This window comes from Trichogramma pretiosum, unplaced genomic scaffold (genome assembly GCF_000599845.2).
Source record: "Trichogramma pretiosum strain Unisexual culture from Peru unplaced genomic scaffold, Tpre_2.0 scaffold3, whole genome shotgun sequence".
Classification (NCBI taxonomy): domain Eukaryota; kingdom Metazoa; phylum Arthropoda; class Insecta; order Hymenoptera; family Trichogrammatidae; genus Trichogramma; species Trichogramma pretiosum.
Genome location: NW_019641698.1, coordinates 2,081,250 through 2,098,434, shown reverse-complemented (window position 1 = coordinate 2,098,434; position 17,185 = coordinate 2,081,250). Strand labels below are relative to the sequence as shown.

The 17,185-nt window shown below is 45.9% G+C and overlaps 1 protein-coding gene across 5 annotated transcripts in view; it reads left to right on the top strand.

The window, feature by feature from the left end:
* The window catches only part of LOC106650535 (protein scalloped), a 121,235-nt gene that overhangs the window by 61,384 nt on the left and 42,666 nt on the right, over positions 1 to 17,185 (top strand). The window contains exon 2 of one of the 5 annotated variants that reach the window (XM_014368590.2): positions 5,470 to 5,557. The exons of 3 other annotated variants lie outside the window; for them this stretch is intronic. In XM_014368590.2, coding sequence (XP_014224076.1) covers positions 5,521 to 5,557 — 37 coding nt within the window. In that variant the 5' untranslated portion in view covers positions 5,470 to 5,520. Of the gene's footprint in view, positions 1 to 5,469; positions 5,558 to 17,185 lie in introns of those variants that run through there. One more of the 5 variants, XM_014368594.2, reaches the window with a different exon arrangement.

Genomic DNA, 17,185 nt, shown 5'->3' with positions numbered 1-17,185 from the left:
TGTGAGCGAAGCACAATGCCACCGTCGCAATAAACGAGTGTGTGTTTGTAATAGACATAAAGATAGAAAGCTGCTGCTACTGGCCGATAGGAGTAGGTGGCTACATGCGCGCATACCATTGCGAGTTTTCGGTCTCCGTCGTCCTTGCAACTATTAGATTCGCGCGCCCGTATAGCCCTCCACCTCTTCCTCCTCCTTCCGCCGCCGCCGCCGTTGATGCTGCTACTACTGCCACTGCATCGGTTTACAATATCGTAAATCGCTCGCTAACCAGTCGGGCCCGCGGTATGCACGGAATTCAACGCTGCCCCGCTCTCTCTCTCTGTATGTTAGTCCGTGTGCATGTGTACCTAGAGACAGGGCCAGACATTCCGCCCCCTTTTGGATTCTCTCTACGCTGCAGATATATATACACGTACGATATCGCACACGTACACACGCTCACACTGCACACCCGGACAAATGCAGTTAAACACTCACTGCATGGGAAAAAGACTTTTGGAACGGAGAGAAAGAGGGATCGGAGAAAGAGAGAAGAGAGAGAGGAGCGCTTTTTACGTGTACACAAATACACGAGGGGGTTGCATTTATCGTTGCAAGAGAGTAAAAAGTATAATGCCCATGCGGCGGCAGCTTCGGCAAGTTCGCTTCTATATAGTACATCTCCGAGATCGTCTCGTTTTATTTTATTCTCTCTAGACTGTCTCTCCTTCTGAAAACTCCGGTATCGATTTGAAAAATAAATCTAAAGAGTACTTTTTGAAAAACGTTCACGGCCGTGTCTTCGGCAAAGCTCGCGAGCGAGGCCTCTTCCGTACGACAAACAATGGTCGTTGGCTTATCGATTTTTCGCCGAACTCGCTAGCAGCTACTAGCTCGCTCACGCGCATTGACCGCAGACGGTGAACTCGTAGTAAAGCACACCCGAGCAGCGGTATTACCATTACATTTGGCAATATCCTCGCGCTAAAGCTGAACAATTCAATTAGCTTATCATCCGACTCTCATCGCAATTGGTCAATGAGCAAGCTGTTGTTTTGTTTTGTTTTTTTTTTTTCGTTCTCTCTCTTTGATTCCGCGTGCGTACACAAACGCGCACGAGTACTCGTATGTGAAAAAAAATTTTTTTTTTTGGGAAAAAATTGCGCGCAGATAGCATTCAGCTTGCACAAATGGAAAACAATGAAAAGTTCTGCGAATGCTCGATAAAATTAAACGCTATGCTTAGCTGAGCTCGTTCGACCTGGCCGTTCACTTTTATTCTCTTTCTCTCTCTCTCTCTCGCTGGCGCGCAATCGCCACCAACAATGAAAAGTTGTTCTTGGAATAGATTTTTTTTACTCACCCGCAAGCAATAGAGAATTAATTAGCACGTGAAATCATTGCCCCGAAGTGGACCATGAAAGCGCGTGCGCCTTTATATGTGTGTGTGTGTATCTATCCCGACGGCCGCCTGCACCGCCACCGGCTTTCGAAATTACGATTCAGGGGCTTATGAAAATCTCCCCCCGCGCGTACATAACAAAAAATCCAACGCATGTTTTTCGCATATTTTTCCAATTGCTCGTTGATTACCTGGATTCGGGTATATACATAACATAACTCGTCTCTATATAATAAAATTTCGTATTATTAACAAATTGGAGCGAGAGAATTGAAAAAAGCTAGCCATATCGAGCTCGAACGCGCATCCACGTCAATTATTCAGGGTTTTCATTGATACGCCATCAGCAGATGGCAATTATATGTGAATATACATTCGAATCATTGGCGAAATTCTAGTATTAATTAACAATCAGTGTAATGGTAGAAACAGCGCTCGCTGTGTAACCTACTACGCTGCGCGAGATCAATATTGAATCATCGGTCGTTAATCGGGTTGATGCAGTTGTGCTCGGGCGCATAAAGCGCTGACTATTGGCAGCAGCAGCAGCATATCGTTTGCGTTTGGAACTCGAGATACCGCGCCACGCGCGCCTCTGTTTATAACTCACACGCACAGGTGGACTTTATTAGTCTCTTTCACTGATCAAAGCTCGCCCCAGCAACGTGTGCGCTGCTGCTCCTGTTACGCTCGACTAGGCCTCGTCAAAATAACGATGATTAAGCATTACAAGCTCATCTTTGGCTATTGCTCGCAACTGCAGGGAGAGAGTACATTATCATCTCTCTCTCTCTCTGTTGTACTTTTGTTTTGCCTAATGACACATTTCCCCGTCAGCGCGTGACAGGTTCTAAAAGCTCCGGGAAATTTATCGAATCGCAAAGTAAGCTTGCGAAAAACTAATGCGCGTTCGTGTACGTGGGTGTTTAGAATTCAGAGGCCGAGACAGGCTAAATAAGTTCCGCCGGTCTCGTTGCTTTCGTTAATAAGCGGCCGGACGGACGGACGGACGGTGTGTGGGAGTGTGCGCATGTGTTTTGTGTACAAACACACATGTAGATGCAGTTATGAAGCTCTTTTTTCCACCCTCTTTCCGACATAATTATACTCTGTTTCTGGCTTCTCTTTGCAGTGAGCGCGCACACACGCCGCGCGATACTATTAATGTTGCAACTGAAAAGCAAGTGTATACACGCTTTTGTTAATTAAATCTTCTCCATACAGCTCCTCCCGACTTCAGTCTCTCTCTTTTTCTGTGATCTCTGTGGATGAGGCATTTATTTATTGACAAATTTTGGTCGAACAACTGCGAACGAACTCGCGCTTGTATACCTTTGACTGCTACTCGCTCCGTTCCCGGTACATATATCGAATCTACTTCGGGCAAAGTTTGTCAAGCTTCTGCCACTGGTTTCACCGCGCGCGCGCGACGAATAAACTCGAGCTCAATGCCACGATCCTCTTTCGCTCGAGTTTTCTTTTCCTCTTCCACTTGGTCGATGCATTCTTTACGACCTTTTACTTTTCCAAAACTACTTCCAAGACTCCCTGATATATACGTATATGTATCTGTAGACGGAAGTACGCTTGAGATTTTCCGAAGCAAAAAATTTACTCGCGCGGGAGCGACGATAGCACGAAGTATGCGTCTGCGCGAATGTTTGCTACGATGCAAAATGTTACAACGTCGTCTCTTATACGTCGGCGTTTCTGTCGGTGTATAATTCGATAATTATAGGTGGGAAAGTTATTAGGAGTCGTATAATCGAACGATTACAGGAACGAGCCGCGGTAGTGGCGGTGGCAAATGGAAAACCGCCTCTGCGCCAGCTCGCGCGCGTACATCGCCAAGCACGATGATTGATTTAACGTCGAAAGCTCCTCTATCTCTCTCACAGTCTCTCTCTCTCTCTCTCTCTCTCTCTCTCTCTCTCTCTCTGTCGCTTTTATAAGGCTAATTACGCGGGTACACCTGCACCGTGCGATTGATACGCGCGTAGGTGTGTCTTCGCGCGCGTAGTCGAGCTGCTGCAACTTATACACCCCCGCTCGTGCACCTAGACGAGGCGCACATTATATAGCCATATAGTCGAACCGAGAGATCCTATCTATGTATATAACAACATGCGTCTAGGAGAGCTTCGTACGACTGAAACTTTAGCCATTGAAAGCAAGCGAAACGGTCCTCCCCGTATACGTATAGAGCGAGAGCTCCTGTGCAAGCCTCGCTGCTTGACTCTCTCTCTCACTCCCTTGCTCAACCGGAGGCAAAGTTATAGAAGCTCGCGCTAATTTGCTCTGATTTTGGAATTTATTAGCCTACACTTTGGGAGAACGATCGCGTGTGTGCGTTTATTACCTCTCTACCATCCCTCCCGCGCTGGAATTGCCCTTTTTTCATTTCGAGCACATTCACAAGACTCCGAGGCTTATAATTCTAGTTACGAAAATTTGAGTAACGACTTGGAAGCTCGTGCCGTCTGCTCTCGTTCGTGCTCGGATTTCGTTGCGAGAGAAGCACACACACACACACACACACACAGAGCTCTAATTCGCGTTCACGGGCGAGAAAGTGTGCGCATCGTCGTAGTCGCTCCAACGCACGCGGCTCTCGCGACGTTAACACGACGACGAGTTACGTAAGATCGATCGCGAGCTGGAAAATTTGCTCGACGCGTTTTGCACGTAGGTGAATATTTTCCTTTCATGCGCGCTCGTATATATGCGCTTATACTGCACCGGCTGCACGCGCGCGTAGATGCGCTCGCTCGGACATAAACGCAGCAAGCTACGCGTGTATACATATTTGCGCTTTCCTACATGGTCGCCTGGTTTTCCTGCCTGCTTTTTTTCTTCTAACGCGTCGTGAGCCCAAAGTAGCAGCGAGCTCGTAATTTATTATTTAAACTCTTTTCCAAAGTATATAGACGCAAGGCGCGCGCGCGCGACTACAGGTGAATGGTTACACTATATGTATTTGCTTTTGTCGAGCGATTACGAATTCCTGGTTGATGAGTCAGAGACGCGAGCCGAGCAGCCGCGCGTTTATTGGCTTTTTTTCAAACGACTGCCGTTATTGTCTCGAGCATTAGCTTATTAAATTTATGTATATCAACTGGACAAACATGACATCATTGACGCATTCTTGACTTCAATATTTGAACTTGAACCCAGTGCAACATCGGCCGCTCTCGTTTTGACAGAATTTTTCTTTTTTTTTTTTTAATTTTGTTCCGATACCTAAATACTTTGTGCAGTGTATGATTCACTCTGTAAATTCGCTGAATTGGTCGAAAGTTGAAAATATCGAATAAGAAATTGCACTTGGCTGCAGTAGATGCAGCACGCGATAGCAAGGCTTATCCAATAATATTCCTAGTACATAAATTATCGCACTCCCTCGTGTGCGCTTGGAAAAAACATCCACGCGCAAGAGTGTATCTGTAAAAGTTGGCGCTAATTCTACATCCGCGTATACAAATGCGCGAACAAAGTGCAGCGCTACGCATTGTTCAACAGAGATCGTATTCTCGCGCGTCAAGTATGTGCGTATATGTATGTACTCATTGTATTTATGAATGTACAGCCGACAAAAGAAGTCGAGCTCGATCGAGCGGTACTCTCGTGCATTGGTGCAGAATTATCGGGCCGCAACATCGGCGGCCAGCCGCACGCAGAGGTACAAACGAAATCTCGCTTTATTATCAGCGAGAGATGCGTGAAAAATTACAGCTTGAGCAGTTAATCATCGTTGGTGGACAAGGAAAATGGAGTTACATTTTCCGTATAGCTTGGGTTCTCTCCTAATATTGGCCAGAAAAACGTAGGTGGTGCGTACTGGAACGAAGAGCTCGCGCGAGGTTCATTCCTCTCGCAAAATACATACACTCACACTCGCATTACACCACACTGTATATCATAAGTACACGTATATATGTATGAGTAATATTTTTCAAGAGAAGGATCACTGGACCCGACGATGCGCACTCTAGACAGATACACATGTTTCTCTATATTATCATAATGCTAGGATAAATCAAATGCAATAACTCGTAACTGTACAAAACGCTCTCTGCATTTTATAGGTACAACCCACTCGCTCGTCGACGTCATCCTGAACTGCCAGGGAAATCCTCATGAAAGACTGGGAACTCAGTACTCAGAATAGCATCGGTATCGTAGACATTTCTGTTCTTTTTCTCTCAACCATTGCCTCTTCAAACTCTATCACTTTAATTATTTTACTCAGCTCAAGCGTATCCTGATCCTCTATACAGCAGATCACGCTTGAAATCGGCCGCAACGCGAAGTATATACGCTGCTTTTATATTTTTCTCATTTATTTTTTTCTTTTATTTAATTATGAGTTATCCGAGTTCGAGAGTCGATTTTGTAAAAATACATTTATCTAACGAGTTTTTCTCTGTAACGAGACCGAACTTTGGTATTTCACAATTACTCGTTAAAGTCGCGGGAATATTGAAATATCCACTGGCGAAGCGATAGTAAATGAAGCTTACAAATTATTTGCGCTACGTCACAAACGAGAAAATAGAATTACGCGTGCGAATGAGCGAATAAAATGTGTATCTATCTCGTGTTACCATTATAATATAATATCGCTCCGTTGTAAGCCAGCTATATACGTACAGTCTACTGCGAACTCTCTCTCTCTCTCTCTCTCGAGCGCGAACGATAACTTGTTTTACTTGAAACAAAGGTGCAATAATTGAATTCCCCGAGTCGTTGCCGGAGCATACTTGCAATACGTATATACACACAGCGCACAAACAAACGGCGGCATTTTCTCTGTTTATATTTATATAGCCGCGCGGCTATAACACAATATTGGCCAGCGGGGCTCTATCGACGACTCAATCAAAAATCCGGAAGCGAGCTTATAATACGTAGCAGTAGTATACTCGCGGCGGTCGCCAAGCTGGAGAAAAGAGGAAAAAAATACCGGTTATCGCTGCGGAGAAAACAATCAGTCCGTGGGCGATTCGTTCCGAGCGCGGCGCGCTACACGATCTCCGCGACTTATACATATATTACATTATAACGTCGCGCTCGCTGCACGCATTACAATATGCTTATCCGCATAGTATTGAGAGACGGAGAAAATATTTTAGTCATGGACGACGATGCGGCTGTCGCAATTGCGCTAATGCACACGCAAGAGTAACACAGTGTCCAATGTAGCTGCTGGACACGACGCGATGCTTAGATGGAAAAACCGGTCGACCTCGTGTGGTCATGTACCGATCCGCCGTTGGGGCCGCCGTTCGCTACTGCTGCAACGGTATATATCACGCAAAACCTCTGCTCCTGCTCAGCGATTGATTTTTTTCAATAGAGCCTCGTGTTTGCCCCGCTTCGGTGGTATATGTATACGGTAGCACTCGTTCGGCGAATAGTTCGGAAAATTGCAACGCGCTGCGGTTTCGTCGTTGAATTTTAATGTAATTTCAATACATTTTGTTGCAAAAATACTTACACGGATGGGGACGCGTGCCGCCGTCGCGTGGATGTAATACGTCGCGGGCTTTTACGCAATGCAACTACGCGGCTGGACGCTCGACGACGACGCTTTTACCTCGTGTATAACTGCAGGTCTCGCTCTTTTTCCATGTTTTTATTTCAATGCAAATGTTTTCGTCTAAACATACGCTGATAGCTGTTGTGCAGCTCTTAAATCCGTAGCTGCGTAAAGAGTCAATTTTCCCGATAAATCCTATAGAGCTACACTCGTGCGCGCAACGTAGTTCGAAGGGGAGATACGCTGCTAAACAAACAAGAAATCATTTACGGAGGATTAGGCGTCGGGATTACTGCCCTCTACCGTCCCTTGATTCAGTACGTCTTATTAATATTAATTCGAAGTTATTTCATCTGAGCCATTCATTGAACGCAACGCATTAGGTATCGGATTGCAAACTACTTGTCACCCTCGCGCAGAATCTGCATTCATAATTCATTTCAAATAATCAGCTCGTTAATACAATTACGAAGGTAGCAGATTTTTCTGCTCGACTGAGTCTCTCTTCAGCTAGTCTTTTTAAATCTTGTTTTATGTACACGGCTCACGCGCGACCGAGCGATGATGCACACGCGTGAATTTTCTCCACTTTTGGTGCGGCATTTATAATTTTGTGTGTATATACGCGTATACGTCATCGCCAAAGGGCGAGGGTTTACGATATGTACGAGCGAACGAATGAATAGATGCACGCTCGCGAGCGGCGCCGTACCATTTCTCGGGCTTGCACGAATTCACGGCCACTTGAATCGCGGACAGATTCGCGTAATGCGCATCAGTTGAAGATGTTGGTCTTTTGTATCAACCCTCGCGTGCAGCATACACGAATTGGCACAAAAGCAGCTTTGGATGCTCGTACGTGTGTGTGTGCGTGCGCAGCAATGACAACGGCACACGTCGAGCGTAATGTGTGTGCACCACTCGAACGTCAGGCGGAGCGCAAATTTTTCAAGTGATGCACGTATATTCGCGGTCTTATTCGCGTCGTGTGTGTTGATGTGTGTTTATACCCGGGCAGGAAATAGACGCGAACTGAAAGAAGCTCTGCACGTTCGCGTGTATACAAACACAAAAGCTCATTAGACAGTAACGGCGATGAATATAAATCGCGATCGGGGGTGCGAGCTGCTTTATAAGTGAGTCCGTACATGTATACACTCGCTCGACATAATAGATTTTCCCTTAGCGTTGAAAAGTTCATCCGTTGATTGTGCGCTGTATTTTTGAGAGTTTCTTTTTCATTCTTTTTTCATTGACTGCGTGACGCGTTAGAGCTTGAATCATGACGAAGAAAGCAGCAAGAACAGCAGCAGCAGCAGCAGCAGTAGCACTGGAAGTAGTAGTAGCTACTCGACGACGTTTAATTAAAATTAATTGCGCGAACGTTTACGCTCCGGCAAAAACGTACATAAACGCTACATTTAAACGTGCGTTTCTTACGTGCATTTTCCGCCTGGCTTTATGTTCTTTGAAAAATGGCGAACAGATGAGCGAGAAAGAGAAAGAACGAGAGGGAGCGAGAGAGAGAGAGAAAATCAGCAACTTTTTCTAATTGACTTGTCCTATAACTCACTGATTTATCTTCAAAGCGCATTCGCAAAAGTTCCAAACGAGTACTCGTAGAAGAATCTCTTGGCTTTTCGCACACACATCATTGGGACAAGAAAGAGAGAGAGAGAAAGAAAACGACAAACCTTTCGAAAGATGCACGTATATATTGGCGCGTTGTGAAAAAGCTCGCGCGCAGCTCGGGGTTCTGGACATTCTTTCGTACATTTACCTGGGCCTTGGTAATTGTGTCAGAGAATTTAATGTTCACCCGCACACCGCAGCACACACCTTTATCGGCTGTGAACATCGCGAATCGAAGATGACCTCAATGAATACACGCTGCTGCTGCTGCGCGCATTTCTTTGTTGTTGCGTTGATATGTTAGAGAGAAGGAGAGAAAGAGACATTCTCGGCGTTGCGAGCGAGAAAGTGAGCCTGGATCGAGATTTTTCGTCGCAGCGCAATTAAAATTGCAATTTACCGGCGACGAAACTTTCCAGATTTATTTTTCGCGCGCTTTAATTGATGATCAGCTGTTGCGGCGCGCCGAACCTATACGCGACTTTTCGATGAGAGCTGGTTTGACCGGAGGAAGAGAGAGAGAAATCCAGCACTGGACGCACACGCGACGGTTAAGTGCATCGCACAAATACGAATTGCAGCTCGGGCCCTCGTATACGATTCGGCAGCTCGCGTCGATGAGTCATCGGCGTTTCGCACGCACATGCGTATACACATATACTGAGCAACACGCTCGCAGCAGCGAATTTAACCGAATCATCGCCGAGCTAATTTGAAACACCTGCTTTCACCGGCTCCGATCTTGCGCAACCTTTTCGTATACGTATATATATAAGTATAGCACACACGTCTATACACACATGTACGCAAATGTATATCGTAGGGACACATACATACTCGCAGCGATCCTTTTTTTTTCTCAGAAAGATCTGCGAAGGATTCGCGTGCGTTCTCACGCTCGGCGAATTTCGCAACATATATAAATGTAAGATATATGTGTGTGTGCGTAGTAGCGCCCCGATCGGTGGTTGTAAGGTATATCGTCGCGCCGCGCCCGGAAATTCGTGTCCTAAAGGACTCGTTTTGTGCGCGCGCGATCCGAGCGAATCAAGGTTTTTCAATCGTGTCACCCGATGTCGTCGCCTATATTATACGTATAGCGCGTATCGATCATTTTATTACGTCCTCTCCACGCTCGGCTCCTTTTCTCCTCCTTTTTTCTTCGCTCGAATTTCCGTTCGTCAAAGGAATGACGAGGACTCGCGCAGCTTCGTATACAAACGGCTTTTTGTGTTTATCCTGAGTAAGTGCATGAAAAATTCTGTATCGATCAATGCGTAACGATTATCCGCGCGCACGCGACACGTCACGGCTTATATCGCTCTCTGTCTCTCTCGCGAGTCTCTGAAGCGAGCTGTGCCGCAGATTTATCGCACACGAATTGCAGCCTATGTACGCATAGAACTTATTGTGCTTTATGTATACCCATTGACTTTCTCGCGCGAGCTACCTTACATCGCACATAACTAGGCTTTATGCGCAGAGACCGCGAGTGAAATGTAACATTATGTAAATATAGTAGCGAGAGGGGTGCGCAATCGTGTCATTTGTACACGATAATATAATGCGATAAAGAAAAAAAAAGAAGTATTCCTCGTCGGAATTGCCCAACTGCAATTAGTTATTGCGCGTGTAGTCGTTGATCCTACTGCTACAATACATACGTGGCTGGCAGCTGTATATACACGACCACTTCGTGCTCTCGACTCGCACACATGCATAATATTGAATCATCGACGGCTTTCCGCTCTCTCGGAAGCGTTTCATTACCGCCGCCTTGCTGTGCGTGCTGCAGTTTTCGAGAAAAAACATTTTCGCATTTTTCATCGTCAAGCGTGTGTGATACACCTTCGAAGCGACCATCATTTCGCCATTAAAGTAATAAGAGCCGCTGCTCGACGAGGCGAGCTTGGACGGAGGAAAAAAAAGGAGAGTGAGAGAGAGAGAGATGATGCGTTCCTCGTTACATGCGTTCACTCAAGTACATACGTACGAACAAAACGATTCTTTGGATTCGCGTGGTTGACTCGCCGTTGTTACAACTGCTGCTGCTGTCGTTGCTCGAGTTCTCGAGATTCTTGCCGCGCCGATTCACCGGCGGGGTAGGAAAAAAAATTGGACAAATCATTAAGTCGCAGTCATGATAATGATCGCTCATGACTCGCTTAAATTGAGAGATAAAACATTGCGCGTGTCGTTTGAAGCGCAGCCGAGTACCTTATATTCCTGTATATGCAGTTCGAAAGCGTCAGGTTTAAGTCACCTTTGTGCAAAAGCGAGTATTATAACATCGTATAGCGGTCATTGGCCGGTATGGGAACTCGACGAATCGAGCATCTTGCGCAAAATATAATATCGTAGCTCTCCCCCGTAGCTGCACACTACTTTTGTATCTGCGAAAGACCAAAAGAGAGAGAGAGAGAGAGATAGGAGCTGCGAAGGTGGGATGAAAGAAATATAGCGTCACACCTGTGTGCATTTGAGCATACATTTACGAAACCTCATCAAGTGAAGCGTATAGGTAATGCAACAGCCATAACAAACTATAGGCAGCCGAGGCAACAGATACTTGCTCGAATTACCATAATAGCCCGTTCGAGAGTCGAGATTCAGTCAGTCTCTTCTTGCCTTTCTTCGACCTTTTTTTTCTCTCGAGTCCTCTGTCCGCAGATGACTTGCCGTGCTTTTTCTGTAAAATAAAGAACGGCGCGCGGAGGATGCCCAATGGCCGTTTACTGCACCATTATGACTCCGCATCGACTCGATCATCGTTGCTTTTGTTTACTCCTTCGTCTTCGAAAACTTTGCACTTGCATCGAGATCCTTAATGACAACATTTCTATGCCCAAGGCAATTTAATTTCATGGCTGAAAACGAGGAGACTACTCGTTCATCGAAAGGAACGATCGCTCGAATTTTTGTTTTATTTTACCACGCGAATAGAGAGCAGCAAAGAAAAATACACGCTCGAATCGCAAGAATTCAAGCGCATTGCACTAACTTTATGGCGCTTGAATCGTGTGCTGTGCTTTCGAGCAGCACACCAACGTGCTTGGCTTATTTTACACGAATCCTTGGAGATTCGTAAGATATGCGATACAGGTTCGATCTCTCTTATCACGGGGGCCCATTGTCTTTCCTAATTTATCCTTCATTTTTGCGATACACGTTGGCGCGAATATTTCACGATCATGCTGAACTGTCGGATCGATGTATTCCTAGGTGCTTATTCATCTCTCGCTTGAAGCTCGTAAACGCACGTATTTCGCCGGGTTGTTGACTCGTAATGCTGCTGCCGCACCTACGCACAGCTCGAGAGAGAGAGAGAGAGAGAGAGTGAGATATCCGAGTCAATAAGAACACTTCTACATAGGTACAGCGTCAGCAGCAGCAGCAGCAGCAACAGCAACACAGGCTCCCCGAAGGCTGTGAACAAGATTAATTCGAGTGTATTCGCAAGCTCTTAGAATCCGTCGTCGTCTTTGACTTAAGGAAGCATCATAAATATTCACTTCTGTCAAGGGAAGCGGGTGTACACGGGGCTATATAGATATATTCTGGAATGGAGATATAGACAGCGTGTAATAGCGTGTCAATTAACCCTAATCAAAGTTAGCAAATACTCGACTGTAATCATTTGAAATTCAGCTAAATTGGGCAAATAGAAGCTGCTGCTGCTGCTGGATCTCTCGCATATCTGCCAGACTTCTACTACTGGCGGATCAACTGCTGCTAGGCGCTGCGGTGTACAGAGCTCGAATTTGATTTCGAGCAGTAGCGCACAAAGTCTTCGATATGGTCGTCGTCGTCGTCGTCTTCGTCGCACATGCACGCGCCGCTCGATTCTCGCGCGGATCAGCATAATCGCATACGAATTGGCCAGGAATAGTCGCGCGCGCGCGAGTCCGTACAACGTTAGCCAGTTGCGATAACGTATTCACTTAGAGGCAGTAAATATTATATATGTGTATGTACGCGACGTCAAAGCGATAAATCGTAACGCAATCATAGAAAATTAAGCGGCAAGAATTTTCTTATGCGCGCCCGATAATAAAGTAAGTGGCCGTAAATGCGAAATGAAAAATGGCTCGATCAGTAGTTGTATATATCCGCGGCGCGAAGGACATTGCGCGCGAGAATATTATTATTCTCGAACAATCGCGAGCTTTCAGCCCCAATGCGCAGGAGAACAATGGTAGAAATCGAATCGTTTCAATGAACTTTGCTACGCGCGCACTCACACACACACTGGCACGAACTCGCGATCGTCACACACCCGTGCCGATACACAGTGCATAATATAACGAAACATTCCTCGCAAGACTGGCTGGCCGCGGTGCGCGTATGTAAGCGCGCTTCGGCGTCTTGCGTTACATAATATAACTCTACGTGTGTGTTTGTATGACGCAAGATAAGCTTTGCGAGCCGTACTGTAATGTATCGACGCGTGGCACGACGACTCCTGGCAACGAGCGATGCAACGCCAGCATGATGCAGTTATGGCTTATATCCTGATGAGAAGAGCTCGCTGTCGCTACTGCATACGTCGATTCATCTTGAGGAGCGCGTGGCTGTAAGCGCGTTTCGATGTGATCGCGATCGATATTACCTCGCGAGAAAAATCGCGGCATTTTAGATGAGCTTAACTCTTAAGGTACAGAGGCTGGTACCAATGGACATGGTCGTACACAATAATCCTTGCTCGTTGAATCGTCGCATCGACGGTATATGTATCGTCATTTTCCAAGAAAAGAATTTCGTTGACGAGATGACTCGCAGGACACACAATACGTCGTTTAAAACAGAGAGCTGCAGTGAACTCTATATAGCTAGATACAGACAGAGAGTGCAGAGCTCGACATTGTCCACACGCTGCAGTCTCATAATAATACGATACTCGCCAACTTTCCCTCTCTTTGATGCTATATAATGCGAGCTGCTTACTACTCGTGCCACTGCAGCTGCAGCACACGCACGCCGCTGCTGCTGCTGCACATATCTCGCGGTGCAGTGCGCGACGGTATATGTATCTATGGTGCAGCGACTCGCGCTCGCTGCAGCCTGCGCCGATTGCCTTTCCCTCTCCGTTATTTACACTCGCTGTATACTGGTAGCGTTAGCTTATATAGCTGTGGGTAACGACGCGTTACCGCCACCGCTGCCGCTGCTGCTGCAACTATATATGCACACACGCGAGCGAGCGTAACCCAAGTATAAGCGTCGTCGCGCGACTGCTGCGCGATAATAAAAGTCCAGTAACCCACTTATGTGTATGCATGCTGCTAGCGCGCGTTATTACGCCCTCTGTGCCTATCGGATGCTGCAGTGCTTCGATCGCGTTTTACTGTTGAGGATGAGCCACGTCGTGCCCTCGTCGGAATGAGGATCTAGACCACCACCCCTCCGGCTATATGCCATAATAAACAACATGTTGACGCTATGGACATGTCTGCCTTGAGATGCTTGACGACAGTTTGGTACTTTGCTCCTGCAGCCACTCGTCGGTAATTGCGCAGTAAAATCGACCACAAAATTCGTTCCCCGTGTACATACAACTGCGTACTCACGCATCGGTTTTAGTCTTTATCGTACGTATAAAAAGTGGTGGTGCGCACGCATTGCGCACACATGTGTGTTCGTGTGCGTTCATGTGCGTTTTAAATTTGTACGTACGTACGTATGTATCTCTATATATATACGCACACATTGGGATACGCAAATGAGTTTGCGCATATTGTGCACATGTACGTATAGCCGTACGCGTGGTTGTGCAAATGTGCTTATTAAGTCTTGCTGTATGGTATATGCACGTGTTTACGCGCGCTCGAGCCATGTAATGCACTGACAGCATGCGTATATACTATGTGTGTTTGTGCACTGTACGTGTATATAAACACATACGTATACCCGAGCCACAGATCGATTTATTTTCTATGCGTCGACGCGTATATAATTTTCTCGATCGTGTGCAGATAAAGATGGATTTTAAAGTTTCGACATCGTTCCGCTTCTACGTCGGTGGTCGCGTTCGATGCACACTGCGAGGATGAGCACATCAAATTTTCGTATTGCCATTTAATTTCGACTGCGAAGGGATTTTATGTTCATTGAGTTTTTTTTTAAGTTTTTGCTGTGCGGTATTTTGCTAAGTTCCATAAGGGTAAATGAAAAAATGGTTGAACAGTTTTTTTAATTCGAGAGGATACATTTTCACATTTATTTTCCAACAATTTCTCGACGTCATCGATATCCTTTAGCAGATAATTGATCATCATTTTTTCGAAGTATCACGTTGTATAAATTGGACTCGAGCGTGAATTGTGCCTTATAAATAACAATGTTCTAACGTAAATCATTTTGCACATTATGGAAATATGTAAACAGCATACTAAAAAGTAGAAGTTTCCCTGTATTTACGAGTGCTTACATGCACTGGCAAAATCGCCGTAATAATGGTGAGATTGAGCGATTGAGCGTGAATCGTGCAATTCGTCGAATTATGCCGAATAGCCATGTTCAAAAAACTACGCCTCTCAATCATCGATTTAATATGTAGCGAATGCAGGAAGAGCAGAGATCAGTTTCACTGTACAGTGATAAATTGCAACTCTTACCTGAATTATGGGCTTCTATTTATAATCGTGTACCACATTAGCAACACCTACGCATTTGTACTTCACGTCCGCAGCCAATCAATTTCTAAAAATCTAACCCAAAATCTTAAAAGTCATCAGTGATAAACTAACGCAACGAATGCACAAGTACACTAATCAATTAGTGCCGCGTGTGATAAATCGTATCGTACAAGACTTTCTCAAGGCCTGCAAAATAAATAAAGTCTCGGGTCAAGTCTCGTTAGTGGCATAAATTGATCATAGCGAGCTCGGGCGAAGTTGCAACAAATAGAAACAAAGACAGTGATAAAGGAGTCCGGTTATGGAGTTTGCTGAAAACAAATAATCATTGTACAGTATGTATACCAGAGCGCGCAGCAATGAACTGTCTGCTAAATCAAATCAAGCACGCCAGGCAGGGTCCGAGGGAAAGACGCGGCGGACAGTTGGTAGGGAGCCCATATGAAAAAAGAAATCACTCGGGTACTTTTTTTCATGCGCAGTTGGCGTGTGTGCGTACATGCGAAAAACAATAAGACGACGCATCGTGCCGGACGTTATGCAAGATGCGCCCATTGAATTAATTCAAAGAGGCTCACGCTCTCTCTTAACGGTCGACTTGATGACTGCATTAATCGCTGCTGTATGGCTGTACATTATGTCGAGGGTTATTATACTATACATCCCCAGCAGTGCGGTTTATGCACACGCAACATACATGTGCGTATAATATATATCTCAATGATCGACCGAATCACGTGCGAGTAGGGGATGGAAATCGAACGAATTCGTGCAATCATTGACTATTTAGAGCAGCGAATGCACCGTCGTACCGATCCACAACCTGCGCCTGAACGTTCCCCGTTTCTTTTCTTTTCATTCCTTGCAAAACGCACTGAAACTTTGGCCGCGAGTAATATGCAGAAAGATGCAATTGGACGAAAGCACAGGAGTCGACGAAATACAATCACGATGAGTCATGGAAAAAGTATCGTTATTATATTCCGTCGAGCTCGGCGATGCGTTTGTTATCGGCCGCAGCGGTGCGGCGCGTCTACTCGGATCGCTGCTGCAAGAACTTACTATCCTCGCGTCTCGTATGACTGCTGCATGCTTGACATTCGCATGCACAGCGTTGCGCGGACGAGCGATATTCCCATAAACGCCTTTAACCCTGCTGTGACATTGCACACGTCACCGTGAGAGAAAGAGAGAGAGAGTACTATACATAGGAAATTTGTATATAATATTTTTGTTTTTTCGCTCGACTGTTCGACAGCGTGTCAAGCACGGCGCGGAGCGCGACACAAGTTCTGACGTTATGCTACACACAACTCTCGTTTTGTTGATTTTATTACGTGCGACTTGGGTATATGGTGTACCTATTCGCCCCGTGGGTCTGTATATAGCATTGCAACGAGCTTATGCATACATACGTGTACGTGTATACGAGTGTACGCACATACGTTCATTATCTGTAACTGCCTTTTTCAAATGAAAACACGACGAGTGTCGCGGACTGACTCGGGCGACACTATTTTCACTTTCACTTCGTCGAAGCACACAGTGTCAGTGTCCTGCGTCGTGCCAGCTCCGCGAGAGAGCTCCGCTCCAGGACGAGTTTCGAAATGTGTGACTGTAGAGAGGCCTGCAGCAGCAGCAGCAGCACACAAGCGTCCACGAGAGAGCGAGCGAAAGAGTAGATAAGGATATTGTTGCGGTACACACACACATTGGCTGCCATATAGACGCGGCCGGCCACGCTCTCGCAGCCCTGTACACCGAACGAGTTATTTATTGGTTATTTATGTGTCGTCGAACGGATGTTGGGCGGATTTTTCGCTATCGGCTGCAGGCCCATACGTTACTGCGCGCTCGCCGTACCGTATTGTACGGACTCGCGCTTGATTGGGAATTGTTGGTTAATGGAATCGAGAGACTGCGAGATATGAGCTTTATTGTACTCGAATTCATTTGTGTGTTATGCATATAAGTACGTGCAGCCGATATAAGAAT